Source organism: Conger conger, chromosome 12, assembly GCF_963514075.1.
Source record: "Conger conger chromosome 12, fConCon1.1, whole genome shotgun sequence".
Classification (NCBI taxonomy): Eukaryota; Metazoa; Chordata; class Actinopteri; order Anguilliformes; family Congridae; genus Conger; species Conger conger.
In genome coordinates, this window is record NC_083771.1 from 10837277 (window position 1) to 10855452 (window position 18176).

The 18176-nt window shown below is 44.7% G+C and overlaps 1 protein-coding gene across 1 annotated transcript; it reads right to left on the bottom strand.

Moving 5' to 3' along the window:
* Positions 1-4664: 4664 nt before the first annotated feature.
* On the bottom strand, positions 4665-5559 carry LOC133141988 (myosin light chain 4-like). The gene has a single exon (XM_061262892.1). It carries the CDS (start codon positions 5450-5452, stop codon positions 4832-4834), a length of 621 nt encoding a protein of 206 aa, XP_061118876.1. The 5' UTR covers positions 5453-5559; the 3' UTR covers positions 4665-4831.
* Positions 5560-18176: the final 12617 nt, after the last annotated feature.

Consider the following 18176-nt stretch of genomic DNA (forward strand, 5'->3'; position numbering starts at 1 on the left):
GTCATTGTCAAGACTGTTCAGGTTTGTTTTGGGGTGGGGCGGGGGGGTATTTATTCTGGGGGGGGGGGGGTATTTTTTTATTTTCAATGGGATAAATAACATTTATGTATTACTCTGTTGTTCACTCACTTTACCATTTACTCTACTGCTGGATTTAATTGATTTGCATCTGCTTTAGCACTCTTTACAGATGCAGTTCATGTAAATAAAGCGTTCTGAATCTGATACATTATACTGACAGTCAAGGTTTTCTTCACAGGTGAGCGCTTTACAAAAGACGATGTGGACAAAAGTAAAAGTATGACAACATAAAAAGCATTATATTTTACATCAATAATTATACACTCAGTGACCACTTTATTAGGAATTTGGAAATTTGTTCTAAAAAACAGCTGAAGCTCTTGACCACATCTGCATGCTTTTATGCATTTAGTTGCTGCCAGATGATTGACTGATTAAATATTTGCATTACAAGCTGGTGTAGAGGTCTACCTAATAAAGTGGTCATTGAGTGAACAATTCAAATAAGACATTCATATTAAAAACAGGATTAATCGTAAAATAAAAGTTCATGCAGCTTTGATTTAAATTCAGAGAGTAATTGGCCCTCCCAGATGCTGAGGTCCATACTCACTGTCCCATTGCTATTATTATTTTGTCATAACAGCATGCACAAGTCAGTGTGTGAAAATAAATAACAACAAACGCTTCAAAAGCACTGCAGGCAATCATTAATACAATTTATGTAATGAGAATAAATACAAACTTCTCTGCAGAATATTGTACACACACAATAACAGAGTCCACAGGAGGTGCATGCAAAATGCAGGAAAAGAAACAAAAACAAAACAGAAAAACACCCTGCAAATTCACGGTGACTGACTGTGAAGTCTCCACACTGACTGTGATAGTACTAATGACATGCCCTGGGAGTGTGCCCCTGGAGCAGGGTCCAGAAGTTTATGTCAGACAGAACTCTGTCTGTCTGTCTGTCTGCATGTCTGTCTGTCTGTCTGTTTGCCTGTCAGTCTGTCTATCTAGTCTAATATAGACTACATAATATGTCCGGTGATTACCTGTGTGTGTGTGTGTTTCTGCTTAGTTAAAATGGAATAGCTCCTGACTTCACAAAACACAGTTTAGCTGTGCTTTCAACATGCCTATACATCTCCTTTAAGACTTTTTAAGGTTTTCAAGCTTTAAAGAGGATTAATAAACTGATGTTTTGTCGATAGTATCGGCAGACATTTGTTAAATGTATTTTGTTTACTGGTAGTCCAAGGTGATTTTGCGCTGGCGATAGCTTGTCAGGACGGACAGCAGAAACACTTTGTTTTCAGAGCCTGATCTGAGGTGGATTCGACCCCAGACCGCGGGGCACATCCACACAGCACAGAGCAACGCCTCAACCGAAAGCACCACTCAGCAGCCCCTCGCCGTAGCCTGAAGGACTGCATAAGTATATGCATGTTGCATCATTAGAGCTGTTCAAACATAGTTTCACACTCCAGATTTCCCTCGGGTGAGAATCCGCCAGCCCGTAATGACACGTCCTGATTCGAAGACAGCAGCCCTAGAGGAGCATAAAGCGGGCAGCTGTTTGGTTAGTGCCATGGAGGAGTGGTTAGCACCGTGGAGGAGGGGGAGGTGTTTGTTAGGCCTGTCAGATGGCAGGGCTGGATGAACAGAAGCAATGAAACATTTACCAATGAGTGAAGAGTTAGCGCTAAACGCCGGTGTCAGATTTGCGCTGTTCGTCTCGCTGCCGAAGCCTCACTCCGGGATGGAGACTCGCGTACGATCTGCGGCGCAGCTCGCTGATACCTCTCACCGTCCTACAGCGCGGTAAAACCTCGAATCAACAAACACGTAGGGCCCGGGATTCAATCGAGAGCCGTCCTGAACTTTGCCCGCGCGAATAAATGAAAGTTGTTTTCTCAGCACGAGCATTTTTGTTTTGGTTTCACCTCGGTCGGTGTTCGCTAGGCCCACCCAACTGAAACGGGGGAAAGAACTGGAAAAGCCAGCGGCCCGTTTGCCAAGTCCAGGGCTGTCGTTGATTGAATTCAGGCGTGTGTCAGTCTGGAAGGAATTTTCATAAGGGGTGAGCGGAATTACCGGTCCGGTCCATCTTAATATCGCAGGGGCAATTTCACAGCTCAAAACCGAACGCAAATAGTCTCCGGTCTCCCAGCCTGTCGACAGCTTCCATAGAACTCTTCTTTTCCACTCCACAGGGTGTCTGGTAGCCGGGACAATGGGACAGAGTGTGACATGATAATCACAGGCCTTTCGCCCTGGACCGTGCAGGGAGGAAGGCAAAGGACAGGAGAGGGGTTTCTAAACCCACCATGACATTTCCTGTTGCTGGACCTACAGTTGCCAGATTTGAAAAACTATGATTGAGAAAAAGCTTTTCCTATGTCTTTTCAATGACATCCGTCCCAGTGCCTCAGTTTTAAACGAAAGTGTAGCCCTTTGTTTGCTTAATTTGTAGTTCTGTTAGGATGAGCAGGTTTTTGTTGTTCCTTTGTAAAATGGAACTTGTTCAGAGTGTTATCCAAGGGAGGGGAGAGTAACACGTTTATCACTTATCATTTTATCAGTTTTTCTAGCCATTTTTTAATTAGTTCATCTTTTATTCGCTGTTTTTGCAGAACAGTTTTTAGAACAGTCTGACACATTTTATCACATGCCTGTGATGTCATGTACCAAATTCACTGTGCTTCCTATACTTTTTGTGAAAACCCCGGTCAGTTAATAGTTACGTATATATATAGCTATAAATTTAAATCATAAGCTCATCAGAATCATTACCCTCAAAACGGGCCCTTTTTTTGTGACATCGGCATTAACTCATCATTGTCAGTTTTTTGGAATGTGTGACACTTCTGCAATTTTCATGAGTTTTTTTGTTCTTTGTTTTGGCAGTTTGTCTGAGATGTGAGATTTATCCTGGATATGTGGAGAGACACTGCAAAACAACACTTCCTCTTCTCATGACATTGTCAGAGAGTGAGATTTGTGTTCCTGACCAGAGGAGGCAGATATTAAACTGAGTGCATTTCTGAGCCAACATACCCCACAAGACACGCCCACAAACCCAACAGGACACGCCCACAGACCCTACAGGACACGCCCACATACCCTGCAGAACACGCCCACATACCATCCAGGACACGTCCACATAGCCTACAGGACACGCCCACAAACCCTGCTGTACACGCCCACATACCCTATAGGACACGCCCACATATCATACAGGACACGCCCACATATCCTACAGGACACGCCCACATATCCTACATGACACGCCCACAGACCCTGCAGAACACGCCCACATACCCTACAGAACACGCCCACATAGCCTACAGGACACGCCCACATATCCTACAGGACACGCCCACATAGCCTACAGGACACGCCCACATACCCTACAGGACACGCCCACAAACTCTACAGGATACGCCCACAGTAATGGATAATCCCAGAATGCACTGAAGTGAATGGAAACCAATGGAGGAGCACCTGGCAGCACGTGAAGCCTGAGATCCCGGTATGTTCCCCCATTTCATTTATAGAAACCCTGTGAGGTGGAAGATGAATGTTTTCTGCAGCCGCAGGGTATGTGAAAGCCCTGTGCTGATTAATGTCTCTCCTGGATTAGAGGGGCTGCTGGGTACAGGAATATAATCATACATCATCATCTTCAGTTATTTTTAAGCAGAAACAATTATAAGTGCAATCTCTGCACAATTTATATTTCAGTATTTTTGGCACCGTTAATGTTCACAATTCTAAAGATCCAGGGGTTGAATTAAATATTCTGGAAATAGTCCATTTTACATACTCAGTGTTGAGCATGAGAAACTTTTGTCCAGTCACTGGAGGGGCATTGTTAATGGTAGATGGTGAATCGTTGCTAGGACACCGGCTTGAACATAATAATAATCACAAATTACATTAAAAACACTATGATATAGCATGCCAAATCTCTGAATACCTAGAGGTTTATTGTACTGTTTTTCACATACTGTATAAATCAACATTGCATTCATATCGGTGATCATTTAAATTACCAACGTACTTGTATTGCAGTCCTTTGGCTGTAGCTCATCATTCATACAGTACTTTAAATGCAAAGCATCTTGTTCATTGAAGAGATTCAACAAATTGCAATGTATTTACCTCCTGAATGGATTTAATTTTACTCTGATAGCTATGGAAATCAGTTATTGTGTGTTGCATAAATTCAGTGAAATCTCAAAAATAATATAGCTGTGACAAATTTGACAGCTTTTTTTGATATTCTTGGGGAAATTCTTGGCACCAATTTCATCGTTGCACAGACAGTTTTTAAAAAGAAACCGTTTTTGAAAATGATGAACTAGTTTTGCAAACGAATAATCGCCTGTTGTAAAAATTTGGCACTCAGTCACCTCACTGAAATTGAAAATGAAATAGCACTTTGTGGAGTTGCAAAGCATGCAAAGAACTTTCAGAGAAAATTAAGCACAGTCAACAGGCTTATTGTTCATATTTTTCTTTTAATTTCTTGTGGCTGCTTATTCTCATTGTGATAAACATTATTCACAGTAGTCCTCATGCAGAGCAAAATGCTGAATCAGAGTTTCCATTGTAGGGAAATCACAGAGGCAGTCGAATACTTTATAACAAATGAAAATCGGTGACTCACAAGGACATAGTCCTCATACCGAGAACCCAAACTGGGTTCTCGGTATCTGCTCAAACATACTGGTGTGGGACCAAGGGAAAATTAACAAAATGGATGACCTAAAAGGGGGATAAAAGTCCTTCTGAAGTGTCCATCTCACCCAGACAAGATGTGCTTGACGAAGGAGGCGTAGTTGATGCAGCCGTTGGCGTCCTCCTGCCCGGCCATTAGCCGGTCGACCTCGTCCTCGGACATCCTCTCCCCGAGCGTGGCCAGGACGTGCCTCAGCTCGGCGCCCATGATGGTGCCGTTGCCCTCCTTGTCGAAGACCCTGAGGCCCTCCACGAAGTCCTCGAAGTTGCCCTTCTCCTTGGAGCGCGAGATGTGCTGGAGCATGGGCAGGAAGGTCTCGAAGTCCACCATCTTGGAGCTCATCTCGTCTGGCCGCGGCTTCCCCAGCACCTTGAGCACGTCGGCGTTGGTGGGGTTCTGGCCCAGGGCCCGCATCACGTCACCGCACTGGGCATAGGTGATCTTCATCTCCCCCTTGGGCGTGCGGTCGAACAGGGTGAAGGCCTCCTTGAACTCCTCGATCTGGTCGGGGGAGTACTCCAGGGAGATGCTCTTGGGGTCGAAGTCGGGCTCCTTGGGCGGTTCCGGGATGGGCTCGGGGACCGGGGCGGCCGCGGCCGCGGGTTTGGGGGCCGGGGCCGCCTCCTTCTTGGGCTCCGGTTTTTTGGGCTCCGGCTTCTTGGGTTCGATCTTCTTGGGTGCCATGGCGACGGGGGAAAGGCGGCTGGGATGGGCGGGCGGTGGGCCGCGGTCTCTGCGTGCGTGTGCGTGTGCGTGTGCGAGACTGTCGCCCGAGCGTCGGCTTGTGTGTGCACGCTTGCTGAGGACAGAGGTGCCTTAGCCTCCTCTTAGCCTCCCCAATGGCTTTTATATCATCCCGACCAGGAAGGAGGAGATCGGCCAGATAAACAAGCACTCTGTCATACTATAAAAGGAAGAACCTTGAAATAGAGACGCCTGCCCATGACATGACAATGGTGCATTGTCATCAGCTGCTATCGGCGAGCTGACAGGCCCTTAGGATGCCATTAGCAAGCCCTAGCATTCTCCGACTGCTAAAACAATGGGTGGGGGGAGGAGACCACACACGGCATTTTTATTTCAGGGAAAGCAGCCATCGTTAATTTAGTCTTCTTTTAAGTCTTACTTTTGTGTCTGCGGAAAATACGGTCCTCGGATGTACTACGCTAAGCCAACGAGTTAACGAGTGCGAAGACATGCTCATTTCAAGGCTGCACCGCACATAAGGTTTTAATTAAACATGATCAGCGCTTTTCAATTAAGGCCTCCCACAAATATGTTATTTCTGAAAAGGGTGCACGGCGACTCTGGCGAGTTAATTCCGAGAACGTCACGCACTTTAATGACTTGATTTTTTCAAGAACAAAAAAACCCTCCACTCATTTAAATGTGGAACAAAGCCATTTAATTACAGCTGTTAGAAGCAGTCAAACAAGTTTTGGTAAGAGCATAGTGCAAGGCTAAATAGAAACAAATTCAGTAAAATGCAATTATTATTTTGAAACAAGGATGATTTTCAATTATTTTTTCGAGAAATTCTTTCCACACCTTTTGATCTTTTTAAGAAAACTTTTAAAACCGGTAAATCTAATCTAACAGCGGCATCGCAGAGTAAGTAAGCATCCTGTTGTCGTGTTCGAAAGGTTCAACACAATTAAACTATTGATATACTGGAGCAAAAGGAAAAACGTTATATCAGGGTCATAGAACTTTGTGAATAAAATTACATAAAACTTTCTCTTACGTTAATTATTCAAAACTCCAAAAGACTGCAGATTTACAGGTACGTTATAAAGTTACATTGGCTTGGGCTGTGCTTATGCCATTCCTGAGTTTAAACACTGTTTGTGTTGTCATACAGTGGTGATGTAGTAACAACCAGTTTCTCCGTTATGCTCTCTGTAAGGCGAGGAGCGTGTGCTCTGACCTCGAGCTTGAATTTGACGTCCAGGATCCTGTGTAGCCGCCGCCAACAGCTGAACGCTGGCAGTTGTAAATGTGTCAGCCTTTCCAATCTTTGTCTAAGAGAGCAACAGCTGAACAACCTCAGTCAAAGCTAAATTAAGCGGAGTCTGAGAAAACACTGATTAAACTATCAGGAAGGCCGCAGCAACCGCCTGACACGTTATTAGCCCAAACTGCCGCCGAGCCGTTTGGAGACAGGTAAGCTCAACAATGTCTCAGTCTGGTGCAATAATATTATAGACATGATGTAATTCATGTTTGGTGCTGTGATCAGGCATCATTTTCATCTCACTGGCCAAGCGTCAAGAAGATTTTGTCCCAAGTAAATTTTTTTAAATTTCTTTTCAGAGGGAATTGCTAATGGCAAACCGCATAGTGTACAGAGTATAGTTGAGTTGATATAGTATATATAATGCAGAGGTGGAAAGTCCAGGGATCAGAAAATAAAAGTCCTGCCTTGTGTTTCTTCCACCCATCAACTCAGCCAGAAGATTTCACTTAATATTTCTGCTCTCTGGCTGAAGAATTCTGATAATTACAATTGTGCAAATCCAGGGTGATCGGAACAAAACACCGGGAAGGACTTTTACTTTCTGAACCCGGATTTTCCATTTTGCAGTGTACGTCAGTACAGATGAACTTTTCCAGGGAGGTCTTCCAGTTATATTTGTAGGAGAGAAAGTCTGACTCATTATGTGCTGAAATATGGCATCTGTGCCATCCAGGGCCCAAGTGAAACCAGGGCTCTCGAAACACAAACGCTCTCCAGTACCTACACTACTGAACAGGTGCTGCACCCTACCAGGCCAGATTAATCCGGGGGGCAGGGGAGGATATTTGGATAATGGAAACCACAGTGCTATTGTCGTTTACTTTAACTTTACGGTATACTGACATGAAACTGAACACAAGCAACAGACATAGAGTGCAAACTTTTTATTATAGCCATTGACTCAGAGTTTAATACAGAATCGCTGTGACAAAGTGGGCCTGACTCATACATAACTCCAATATAGCTTGGCCATATGTTAGGATTCTGATACGGAAGCAGTAGGAGATGGCCTCCCTGCGATTTGATGACAAAAGACACGTTGCCTGCCGTATCACGTTGCCTTAAAGATTTTATAAATAGAACCTGCAGCTGAATTTCCTACTGCGCTAGTTCAGTTCTTCAACTTTTATGTTCCCCCAAATGGGTTGACAGGGGGAGAGCTTAGTCTACCACCTCTCAGAAATAATTGGCTTGCTTTAATCATTTAAAACCCAACACCCTTCTCTTTTAATAACTTAGCTCTTCGTGTTTTACCCGCATTAGTTTAAGTGATGTGTGTGGAAGAAAGGTTCATTCTAATGCGACCGAGCGCTTCTGCGTTTATCTCTGATAATAATAACGGTTGTCAGGGACGGGGAACGAAACGCCCTTCAGCTCAAAGCGCTTCGTTATACATCTCTAGATTTTCGTTTCGCCCGGTTTAAACGAGAAAAGGGCTCATTGGCGCGGGCTTTCGCGCAAATGCGATAGCCTATGCTATTTTTCCGACGAACAGGCCAAAGTACGGTCCCAAGCACTTCTGCAGTTACATAATTGCACTCCTCGCTTGGCTGGGCTTCATAAATATTTATTTTCGGGCGGGAAAAACTCTGACGGCTTTGTTGGCGTTCAGATCGGTCGGGGGTACGAGGAGAATGAAGAGATGATGTAAATGAAAAAAGTATTAAGAGGACCGAGAGCGAGGGGCTGCTCTTCGGAGGTTAATCAAAGCCCAGCCAAGCGGATCTTCTGCAGCCCCAAATGAAACGGACAAAGGCTGGAGGGGAAGTGCGTGATATAAGTCTCTGCTGCAAGATTACAATGCGCTTTGAGCTTTCAGCAAGCCAAGCAGTTTGCAGGAGACACTGATGGTGTCTTTAAAGTGCTTTAAAGTGATGAACAGGGTTTGGATATCTTTCAGTGACATTCAACAACATGCTATAAAAGGAACCAAGTGCGTTTAAAAAAATATTTCTTGCTTGTGAATATGACGGTGGTTGTACGGCTTTGTGGGCATGTTTGTAAGGAAGTGTTGCTGAGTTTGAATGTGTGTGTTTGTAAGGATGTGATGGTGAGTTTGAATGCGTGTGTTGTAAGGATGTGCATGTGCTTTCTTGTAGAGGTCCATGCTTGAGAGTGTACAGGTGCGTATATGTATTGTATGGGTACATATCTTATATATATGCAAGCGCCTGTTTCTGTAAGAGTGTCTGTGCCTGGGTGTTTGTGTAATTGTGTACGTTTGTATTTGTGTGTATACAAGTGTATCTGTGTCTGTGTGTATGTGCAAGCATGTGGGTTTGTATGTGTGTGTACGGGTGTGTGTGTGTGTGTGTGTGTTTTGGTAAAAATGTGGGTTTGTGTGTGTGAGTGTGTGTAGGTGTATGTGGGGTTGTGTGTGTGAGTGTGTGGTTGCGTAAGCGTGCGGGTCTGTGTGTGTGCGTTTGCATAGGCGTGTGTGTTTCTGTAAGTGTCTGTGTGTCTGTGTGTATGTGTAAGTATGTGGGTTGGTGTGTGTGTCTGGGTGTGTGGTTGCGTGAGCGTGCGGGTCTATGTGTGTGCGTTTGCATAGGCGTGTGTGTTTCTGTAAGTGTCTGTGTGTATGTGTAAGTATGTGGGTTGGTGTGTGTGTGTGGGTGTGTGGTTGCGTGAGCGTGCGGGTCTGTGTGTGTGCATTTGCATAGGCGTGTGTGTTTCTGTAAGTGTCTGTGTGTCTATGTGTATGTGTAAGTATGTGGTTTGGTGTGTGTGTATGGGTGTGTGGTTGCGTAAGCGTGCGGGTCTGTGTGTGTGCGTTTGCATAGGCGTGTGTGTTTCTGTAAGTGTCTGTGTGTATGTGTAAGTATGTGGTTTGGTGTGTGTGTGTACGGGTGTGTGGTTGCGTAAGCGTGCGGGTCTGTGTGTGTGCGTTTGCATAGGCGTGTGTGTTTCTGTAAGTGTCTGTGTGTATGTGTAAGTATGTGGTTTGGTGTGTGTGTGTACGGGTGTGTGGTTGCGTAAGCGTGCGGGTCTGTGTGTGTGCGTTTGCATAGGCGTGTGTGTTTCTGTAAGTGTCTGTGTGTATGTGTAAGTATGTGGGTTGGTGTGTGTGTATGGGTGTGTGGTTGCGTGAGCGTGCGGGTCTGTGTGTGTGCGTTTGCATAGGCGTGTGTGTTTCTGTAAGTGTCTGTGTGTATGTGTAAGTATGTGGGTTGGTGTGTGTGTGTGGTTGCGTGAGCGTGCGGGTCTGTGTGTGTGCGTTTGCATAGGCGTGTGTGTTTCCGTAAGCGCGTGTGTGACGCAGTCGACGGCAGGGGACTGAGGACAGTCGGGGTCGCGGGGTCGTGAAAACACACAGCGGCTGCGGTGCGTCAGCCACACTCCTCCAAAGGCCCCGTCCCTCTTTCCGCTCTCTCCTCTCGACCCCTGTTTGCATTCCCTCCCTCCCCAGCCCTCCGGGTGCATCCCCGAATAACTCCTCAATAATTCCCTCATATCGGAGAGATGATAAATTAATCATCCGAGTCAGTTCCATTTAAGAGAGCGAGGGGCGGGAGCGGTCCGGGCTCACACCGGCCCACGCGATTTTAATCTATGGCCGGCTACTTTCATTTTACGCTCGCCTCCTCGTTCATCATGCCGGTTCGGAGCTCGGCATTCCGAGATTATGTTATCCATTACCTTCCTCCAGGATGGGTCACGTGACCGCTTCATCTGGAACGGCTGGTGAGGGGAGTTTGAGCTGGCGGGTCTGGACTCCATTTTGAAAGGCGTCTCTTTCTCTGTGTGTGAGTTCCCGCTTGTGTGTGGCCACGCAATGGCTGATGGCTCATTTACTTCTGGTAGAATTGCTCGTCGATTACAGATATTAGCAAAATACGACCACGGAACGAAGCAGTGCCAATCATCCGTTGATACTGGCTTGAGAGAGAGGGAGAGAGAGGGAGACATTAATGCCCCTTCATTATTATTAATAATAATAATAATAATAATAATAATAATTTGTTATTTAGCTGACATTTATCCAAAGTGACTTACAGTTGATTGGACTAAACAGTGGACAATGTGGGGTTAGGGGCCTTGCTCAAAGACCCAACTGCACTGATCTTATCGTGGCTACACAGGGGCTTGAACCACCAACCCCCCAGTCATGTACCTTAGCCAATGGCCCAGTCATGGGCTACAGGCTGCTCTTTTAATATCATCATAGTCAATATCAATTCATTCCACAGGAATAAAAGATAGAGACAGTGAGCAAGACAGTGTGTGCGTACACATATTAATGTCCATTCGCATGTGTATGAGTCTATTCAGTTGTTACCAATACTAAAAAGACAAGTAAAAATCTGAGTGATACAGTGACCTGGCATTGTGCACTGCAAAATTCTGATTGTTCCGGAAAGTAGTTGCTTGACCTCACCAGAAAACACGATAAATGACAATGACAGACAGGGCCCGGGTTTATTTCTGGGCTTGTAGGTCTGTTATATTAATGAATAATTCCGTTGCGTGAGCTACACGACAAACCGTGTAATAAATCCCACTCGCCCGCGCCATCCTTGTCCGTTCGGCAGGAAGCCTTCCGCTTTCAGCCGTAAAACAGGAAGCCGGGTCGCCGAACGGCGGTTCCTGGAATCCTGCAGACGAGGGGAAATGCAATATTCCGCGCGGAGCGGCGCGGGAGAATGTCGGCCTCCACGGATTCCCGCTCGACCTTTGCAGGCTGTTCTCGCGGAAACGCCGCCTGTTTTTCGGGCTGGAAACGGCGCTCGCGCCTTCATGAATATTATATGAAGGCCGCGTTCCGCTTCATTATCGAATGCCGCGTGGCACGCCGAGCGGAGAGAGAGGACGGATAATGGAAAAAAAGTTCATCAGGCGGGGCCGGGGAGGGGGTCCCGGAGACGGGCAGCGCCCGCACGCTCGCCGTCCAATGACCAGCGTTCTACCCAGTTTCGGCCTGGCTTCATCTGCCACTGGTTACGATCTGCAGGCCGAGGCCTGGGTAGGCCAGGTCTTCACTCTGATTTACAAATCAACTCAAGCTCTATTTTCCTCATTGCAAAGGTTGGAGGAGATCATCCATCCATCCATCCATCCATCCATCAATTATTGAATTATCTGAACCCGCTTATCCTGAACAGGGTCGCAGGGGGGGCTGGAGCCTATCCCAGCATACATTGGGCAAAGGCAGGAATATACCCTGGACAGGTTGCCAGTCCATCACAGGGCACACACACCATTCACTCACACACTCATACCTACGGTCTTTGGACTGTGGGAGGAAACCGGAGAACCCGGAGGAAACCCACGCAAACATGGGGAGAACATGAAAACTCTGCACAGAGAGGCCCTGGCCGACGGGGATTTGAACCCAGGACTTCCTTGCTGTGAGGTGGCAGTGCTACCCACTGCACCATCCGTGCCGCCTGGAGAAGATCAGCATTCGGCAAATTGAAGTTTTACGCATTTACATTTCATATTTAAAGACAATTGGACACAGACCTGGAGCCATTGTGCTTATTCTGTGAACGCTGGACAGGAATAATTTGGTTCACAATAAATTGGTTTCTCTATTTAATGTGTGCCCAAGATAACCGTGTTCTTCTGTCGTGTTTAGTTTTTGATAATACCTTACATTTCCTCCACTTAACTAAAACTGCAGTACAAGTCTGCCGTGCCTGGAATTGGATGAAACATTCTGAACAGGAGTTACTATGTCTCGGCACGTTTTTGTGTGTAAGACTTTTACAATGGGGAAAGAAAAAGGTGCTACACGCACATGAAAGATGCTAGACAAGACAAGGCAACCCCGCTAGTTGACCTGTTCAGAACAGCTCCATACCCAACATGGTTTGACCATGTTCATGGTCATTTCAAGCCGGTCATAGGTAGATTTTACACCAGGGAAGGGCAAACATTTCAACTTGTGCTTTCTTCAGCGCTCAAAAACAGATTTAGAAGATGGAAATACGATTTGAAATCTCAGGCGCCCATTACGAATGTCTGTTAAGCGCTGCTACTTTGTGAATCGATCTTGCCTTGTAATTGAGGGGGCATGCTGGGATTGATTTGGGAACAGAAGAAGAAAGAACGATAGAGGAATGTGTGTGATGGCAGTCGGTAAAATACTCACATTCTCTGAACCTTACTGGAAGTTCAATGAAGCATTATTGAATTGAAAAAAGTGATGTTGAAGAAATGACACAGATTAGAGATGACCTGGTGTCACACTCTGCTTTCTCCTTATGCGTCTCAGTAAAGAATCGTCCAGTAAGCGTGCGACTCGTGCATGAAAGGCTGCGCTTCTCCCTGACAGTGCCCCCCTACTCCCTCAACAGGCTATCCCGCAAGAGCGCTAGCCGTATGAAGGGGAGCTCTTAAGCCTGAAGATAAGGTCGGAATGGGAGAAGGAGTCAGGCTGAGGGGCCAAGGGCTTCGGGGGGCTCAGGAGCTGGCAGGGGGTGAAGGGGGGGTTAGAGGGCCTTTAAGGCTGGGGAGGTTTTAAAATGGCCGCCGATCGCAGCTGATGGTTCCCCTTTGTGATAACGGATCCGAGCTCTAATAAAAGAGCGGGCGGGCCCCCCGGACCCACATTCCTCAGATGCATCGGGAATGACTCCTCTCCCGGATCACTGACATCAATCCACCCGGGCGCTGACACGGCCCCTAATAGGGCGACACAGCGGTCAGGCTCTCATGCTGACCGCCCTTCCAGCTTACTGTAGTTTACCGGCCCGAAACTCGATCCACTTCCATTCACAAAGCCTGTTGTTCTTGCGGTTTTTCTAAATGAGTTTTTCGTATTTATTGTTATTGTGAATTTACGGCATGTTTTGCTTACACTCACTGGTTTGGCACTGTTGTTCACATAACTCTGCCGGACACCTTTATGTTCGCTTTCCTTATAAATTGCCGAGGATAAGAGCATCTGCTAAATTAATGTGAAGTAAATTTTCTTTTATTTTTATTTGTGTCTAATTTCTAACCCATATTTACAGGTTTGGCAGGCATTCAAATGAACCGCAATCATTCTTGGGTTTTTATTTGCTTGTTAGTGGAACAGCCCAAAAACACTTTTTAAGCACATTGTTGTAGCCACTTTATTATATTTAAAGTACATTCTGCCCACCTAACCTGACTGTATATTTTTTGTATATATGTCTATTTAATTTGATAAAAATTATTGTAGAAATAATTGTGGAAATTATGTATTTCTGATGGTGTGACGAATGGCAATAACTAGCATTCGTCATTCCAGTGTCATTTTGGTAACACTTTATTTTACAAACTGTAAATTACTTGGTAAATTACATACTGGGTAAATTCCATGTACTTACAGTATTAGATACAGAGGTTACAGAGGTTAGATCTTGATTTCAGAGGTTAATAATATGAAACAAAGTAATTACCTAATAATTATACAAGTAACTGTGTATGATCCAGTAAATACTAGCTAAATAAGGGGCTGTTAAATAAAGCAACATTTTTAACAGCATAATTTCCATGACTACCAAGCTATTGAAGTGAGTGAGGGCTTATTCAGAAATGTATGGAAATACATACGTAATTAGTTATATGACGCAAATAAAGATTATCTTTATAAAACTGAAAAACAATCTGTGGCCCAGACTGCCAAAAGAAAAAAACTGATGGAGCAGAAAAAAACTGTCATATGCTTTTTTTTATGCGAAATTGTCAAACTTGTCAAACTTAAACTTTCTGTGCTAAAAAGTCTAACTGAGTTTCATAAGAAAACTTTAAACCTGATCATGTATCAAAATCTCAGCCATTACATTTCTCACTCCCACTCATTGCCAGATCAGGAAAAAAAATTTATACACCCAGTAACCACTTTATTAGGTAGACCTGTACACCAGCTTGTTAATGCAAATATTTAATCAGCCAATCATGTGGCAGCAAATAAATGCATAAAAGTGCAGACATGGGCAAGAGGTTCAGCTGTTTTTCAGACCAAATGTCAGAAGGGGAAGAAATGCGATCTAAGTGACTGACTGTATAATAATTGTTGGTGCCAGACAGGATGGTTTGAGTATCTCTGCTGATCTCCTGGGATTTTCAGTCTCTAGAGTTTGCAGAGAATGGTGAGAAAAAAAAACAAACAAAAACACAAATAACCACACATTACAACAGTGGTATGCAGAAGAGCATCTCTGAACACACAGCACGTCTACAGCAGCAGAACTAGGAAAAATAGGTAATAATAAATACCTAACAAAATGCTCACTGAGAGTATGTATAATATAACATATATAACTATAAAATTAATCTTTATGTGTCCACAGCATGGACCCAGGTTTCGTTTCAACTTTGGGGGAGACGAGAGACAGGGGGACATGTCACCCCCAATATTTTCATTTTAATGAAATGCTCTGGGCAATTAGTTCAATTCACATCTCCTTGTCTCCCCTCAGACCAGTGTGTACGTTCCAGGGTATAAAATGGCAGATGTTTTATGTGCAGCGTACGGCGCTGCTGCAGTGCGCCTTCCTAATGACAGGGGGAGTGCAGACTGAGCCATTTTCCAGACAGAAAATAACAGGTCTGTGTAAACAGCGTAATTAAGAGTGTGAACGAGAAAGCCCTGGCGGAGAGACGGCTGAATTAGCACCATCGTCTATCCCCCTCTCTCTATCTCTCTCCCTCTCTCTCTCTCCATTAAACATCAGCATCTTCCTTCTTTCTGCTTCTCCTTCCCTCCTCCCGTCCACAGCCGCCGCCGCCGCATGAGAAATTGAAAAATTACAAAAAGAAAAATACATTTCACACTCTACTGAAGCACGGCAACCAATTCAGAATTAATCACAACATAATGCAGTGTGGGGTTGCGATAAAGAGGAGGAGCCGGCTGATTCGCGCCTCGCGTTCGGCCAGCGCTGGGAACCAATCGCGTGGCAGGCGTGTCGAATTTTAGATGACGTGATTCGGAAACGGGAGTCTGAGGGACGCGTTGCACTTTTGAACATTTCTTGTTTTGGACAAAATATAATGAGGCATTCTTTGTGATTCTTGGTTGACTTTATCTACTTGCTGGTTTTTTGTTTTTCAATGTTTAGACTGTTTGTAGTTTCACTACGACAGCCATTTTACACGATGTACCTGTGACGGCAGCTGTCTTTCTGTTAGCTCACAGCTGCAAGGCTAAATCGGCCATTTTCACTTACTGAACAGTTCACCACAAGCTTGAATTTGTTCCACATTTTCAAATTAGATTTCTTCCAGGCAAATATGAAACAGTAGCTTATTAAACTTATCATACGTGATTTTATAACCACTGGTTTGTCCATTTCAGTTTCAAAAATATCTTCTGCACTGTTTTGGCAATGGATATGCTACCCTACAGCACAGATCCAAGAGAGAAAAAGTCCAATTAAACGTGACCCACTTAAATTGGGGAAAAATGGAGCATGTTAGTGTCAAGAGGCAGTCGAGTTAGACACCCGTCTACCGAGAGCTCAATATTGGATTCCGGAGCCTGTGCTATGTGGTACTTCCTGAGGTAATAGGAAATGATAACGGAATACTAAATGGCACAAAAGGTGACCTTCACTGCAGCCTGTTCAAAACTCTGTTTTTATTTATTTATTTACTTACTTATTGCGTGTGTTTGTGTGTGTGTGTGTGTGTGTGTGTATGTGTGTGTGTTTATGAGTGTGTGCTGTAGTTGAACCCCCACCTCCAGGTTTCCTGCCTTGTCTCCAGGGTGATGCGGCTTGGAAATAGGGAGCATCGCACTATGGCACTAAATTGTACTTTGCAGCCTTGACAATAATGTGTCAGATAACTTTAGCTCTTTCTTTTCAACTCACTTCAGGCTGCCTGGGAGCTGGAGCCCTTTAACCAAAAACACTCACACTTTATGATGTTCGTTGACAAACAATTTTTCTCTCCTTCTGTAGGACACACTAGAGTGTCTCAATTTTTATCGTCCCAGGTTTTACACTTCTCTAGTTCAGCACTCCACTATCACAAATCATCTCCACTAAAATTGACCAGAATGACGCATTCTCGATAAAATCGCATTTCTGGGTGAGGGACTGACAATGTGCTTTAGCCATGGTTAAGGAGCTTTTAATTTCTTTGATTATTTAGCACATTCCAGCACACTCACAGACTACTTGTAATGTTTTTTTCCTCGTTTCATTTAGCATCTGATGAAGTAATAGCAACAGACTGGATGGTGGCATTCTTTTCTTTAAAGAAGGCATGCTAAGTGTGCTTATTTATCTGCTTAACCTCCTGCTGAACCCCTTTTTTGTGAGGAATTTGAACATTATCCCTTCTGTTCATTCGGTATTCATTTGCTTTAAGCACATCTATTTATTACCGGCAACTGCGCTGCTGCTGGTGTACTTTCCTTTATACAGGCTTCGGACCAGCTGTTGCTCGTGTAGTTTCCTTAAAGCTGGGGTGGGAAATTGTTTTTGGTAATATTTGGTGAAATTTTCTTAACATTCGGACAGCTGGCAATAAACCAACTGCTCTGTGAAAAAAGATCAGATATCTATGAGTGTCCCCGGACAGATTTGCAGGGACCTCTGTATTTCATCACTCCCGGTAGCTAACATTCAGTGGGGGCAGTTCTTAGCCAGAAGGGCAGTTCTCAGCCAATTTTTTTACCCGCCTATCAAAATTGTGGTGCGCGTCCCTGAGAGGCTGACTGGAGAGGAGGGTTTTTCACCACTGTATACATTCAAAATCTTTCTTCTTCTGCCCAGATTATGCTTGCGCCAAAAGATCGCCTCCCTCAGCTTTAAGTAATACAGGTTTAAAACCTACTGACCAGCTCTTGCTTGTGTAGTTTCCTGCAGTCATACCTCCAGACATGTTGTGACACAGGAAGTCCCGACCATCTGAGAGGAAACAACGAAAATCAACCTTCAGCAGCAAAGCGCTGACTTCTCTTCCTCCTAAAGAGCTGCCTGGCCAAACTTAATTTAATAATAACAATAACAAGAAGAAGAATGGTGGTAGCTGCCATTTTTGGTGTCTTTGCAGGGGGGAGGGGGTGATTCCCATAGCTAATTTCAGTAATTCACACACAAACACAGTGTCTCTTGTACACACACGCCCACTCAGATCCCCCCCCCCCCCCCCACACACACACACACACAAAGGACATTTGTGTGTACATTGAGCTTAAGTCACTGAGACAGGGAAACAGCAGAGGCAGTTCTGCTCACTTGTCATTGATGAATGGCTGCACTCATGCCCCATGCCCTTCCATGCATTTTTTACTCTTTTTCTGCAGTTGAAATACATTTAGACTATTTTCACAAGCATTCCTTGTATAAGGTGCCATCACATTTTACTTGCATGAGTGACAATGATCAGTAGCCCAGGTTTGATAGCTTGTAGTCCAGCTATTCCAGAGTTTACATTTTGACCTGAACATAGGACCTTTAGAACCAA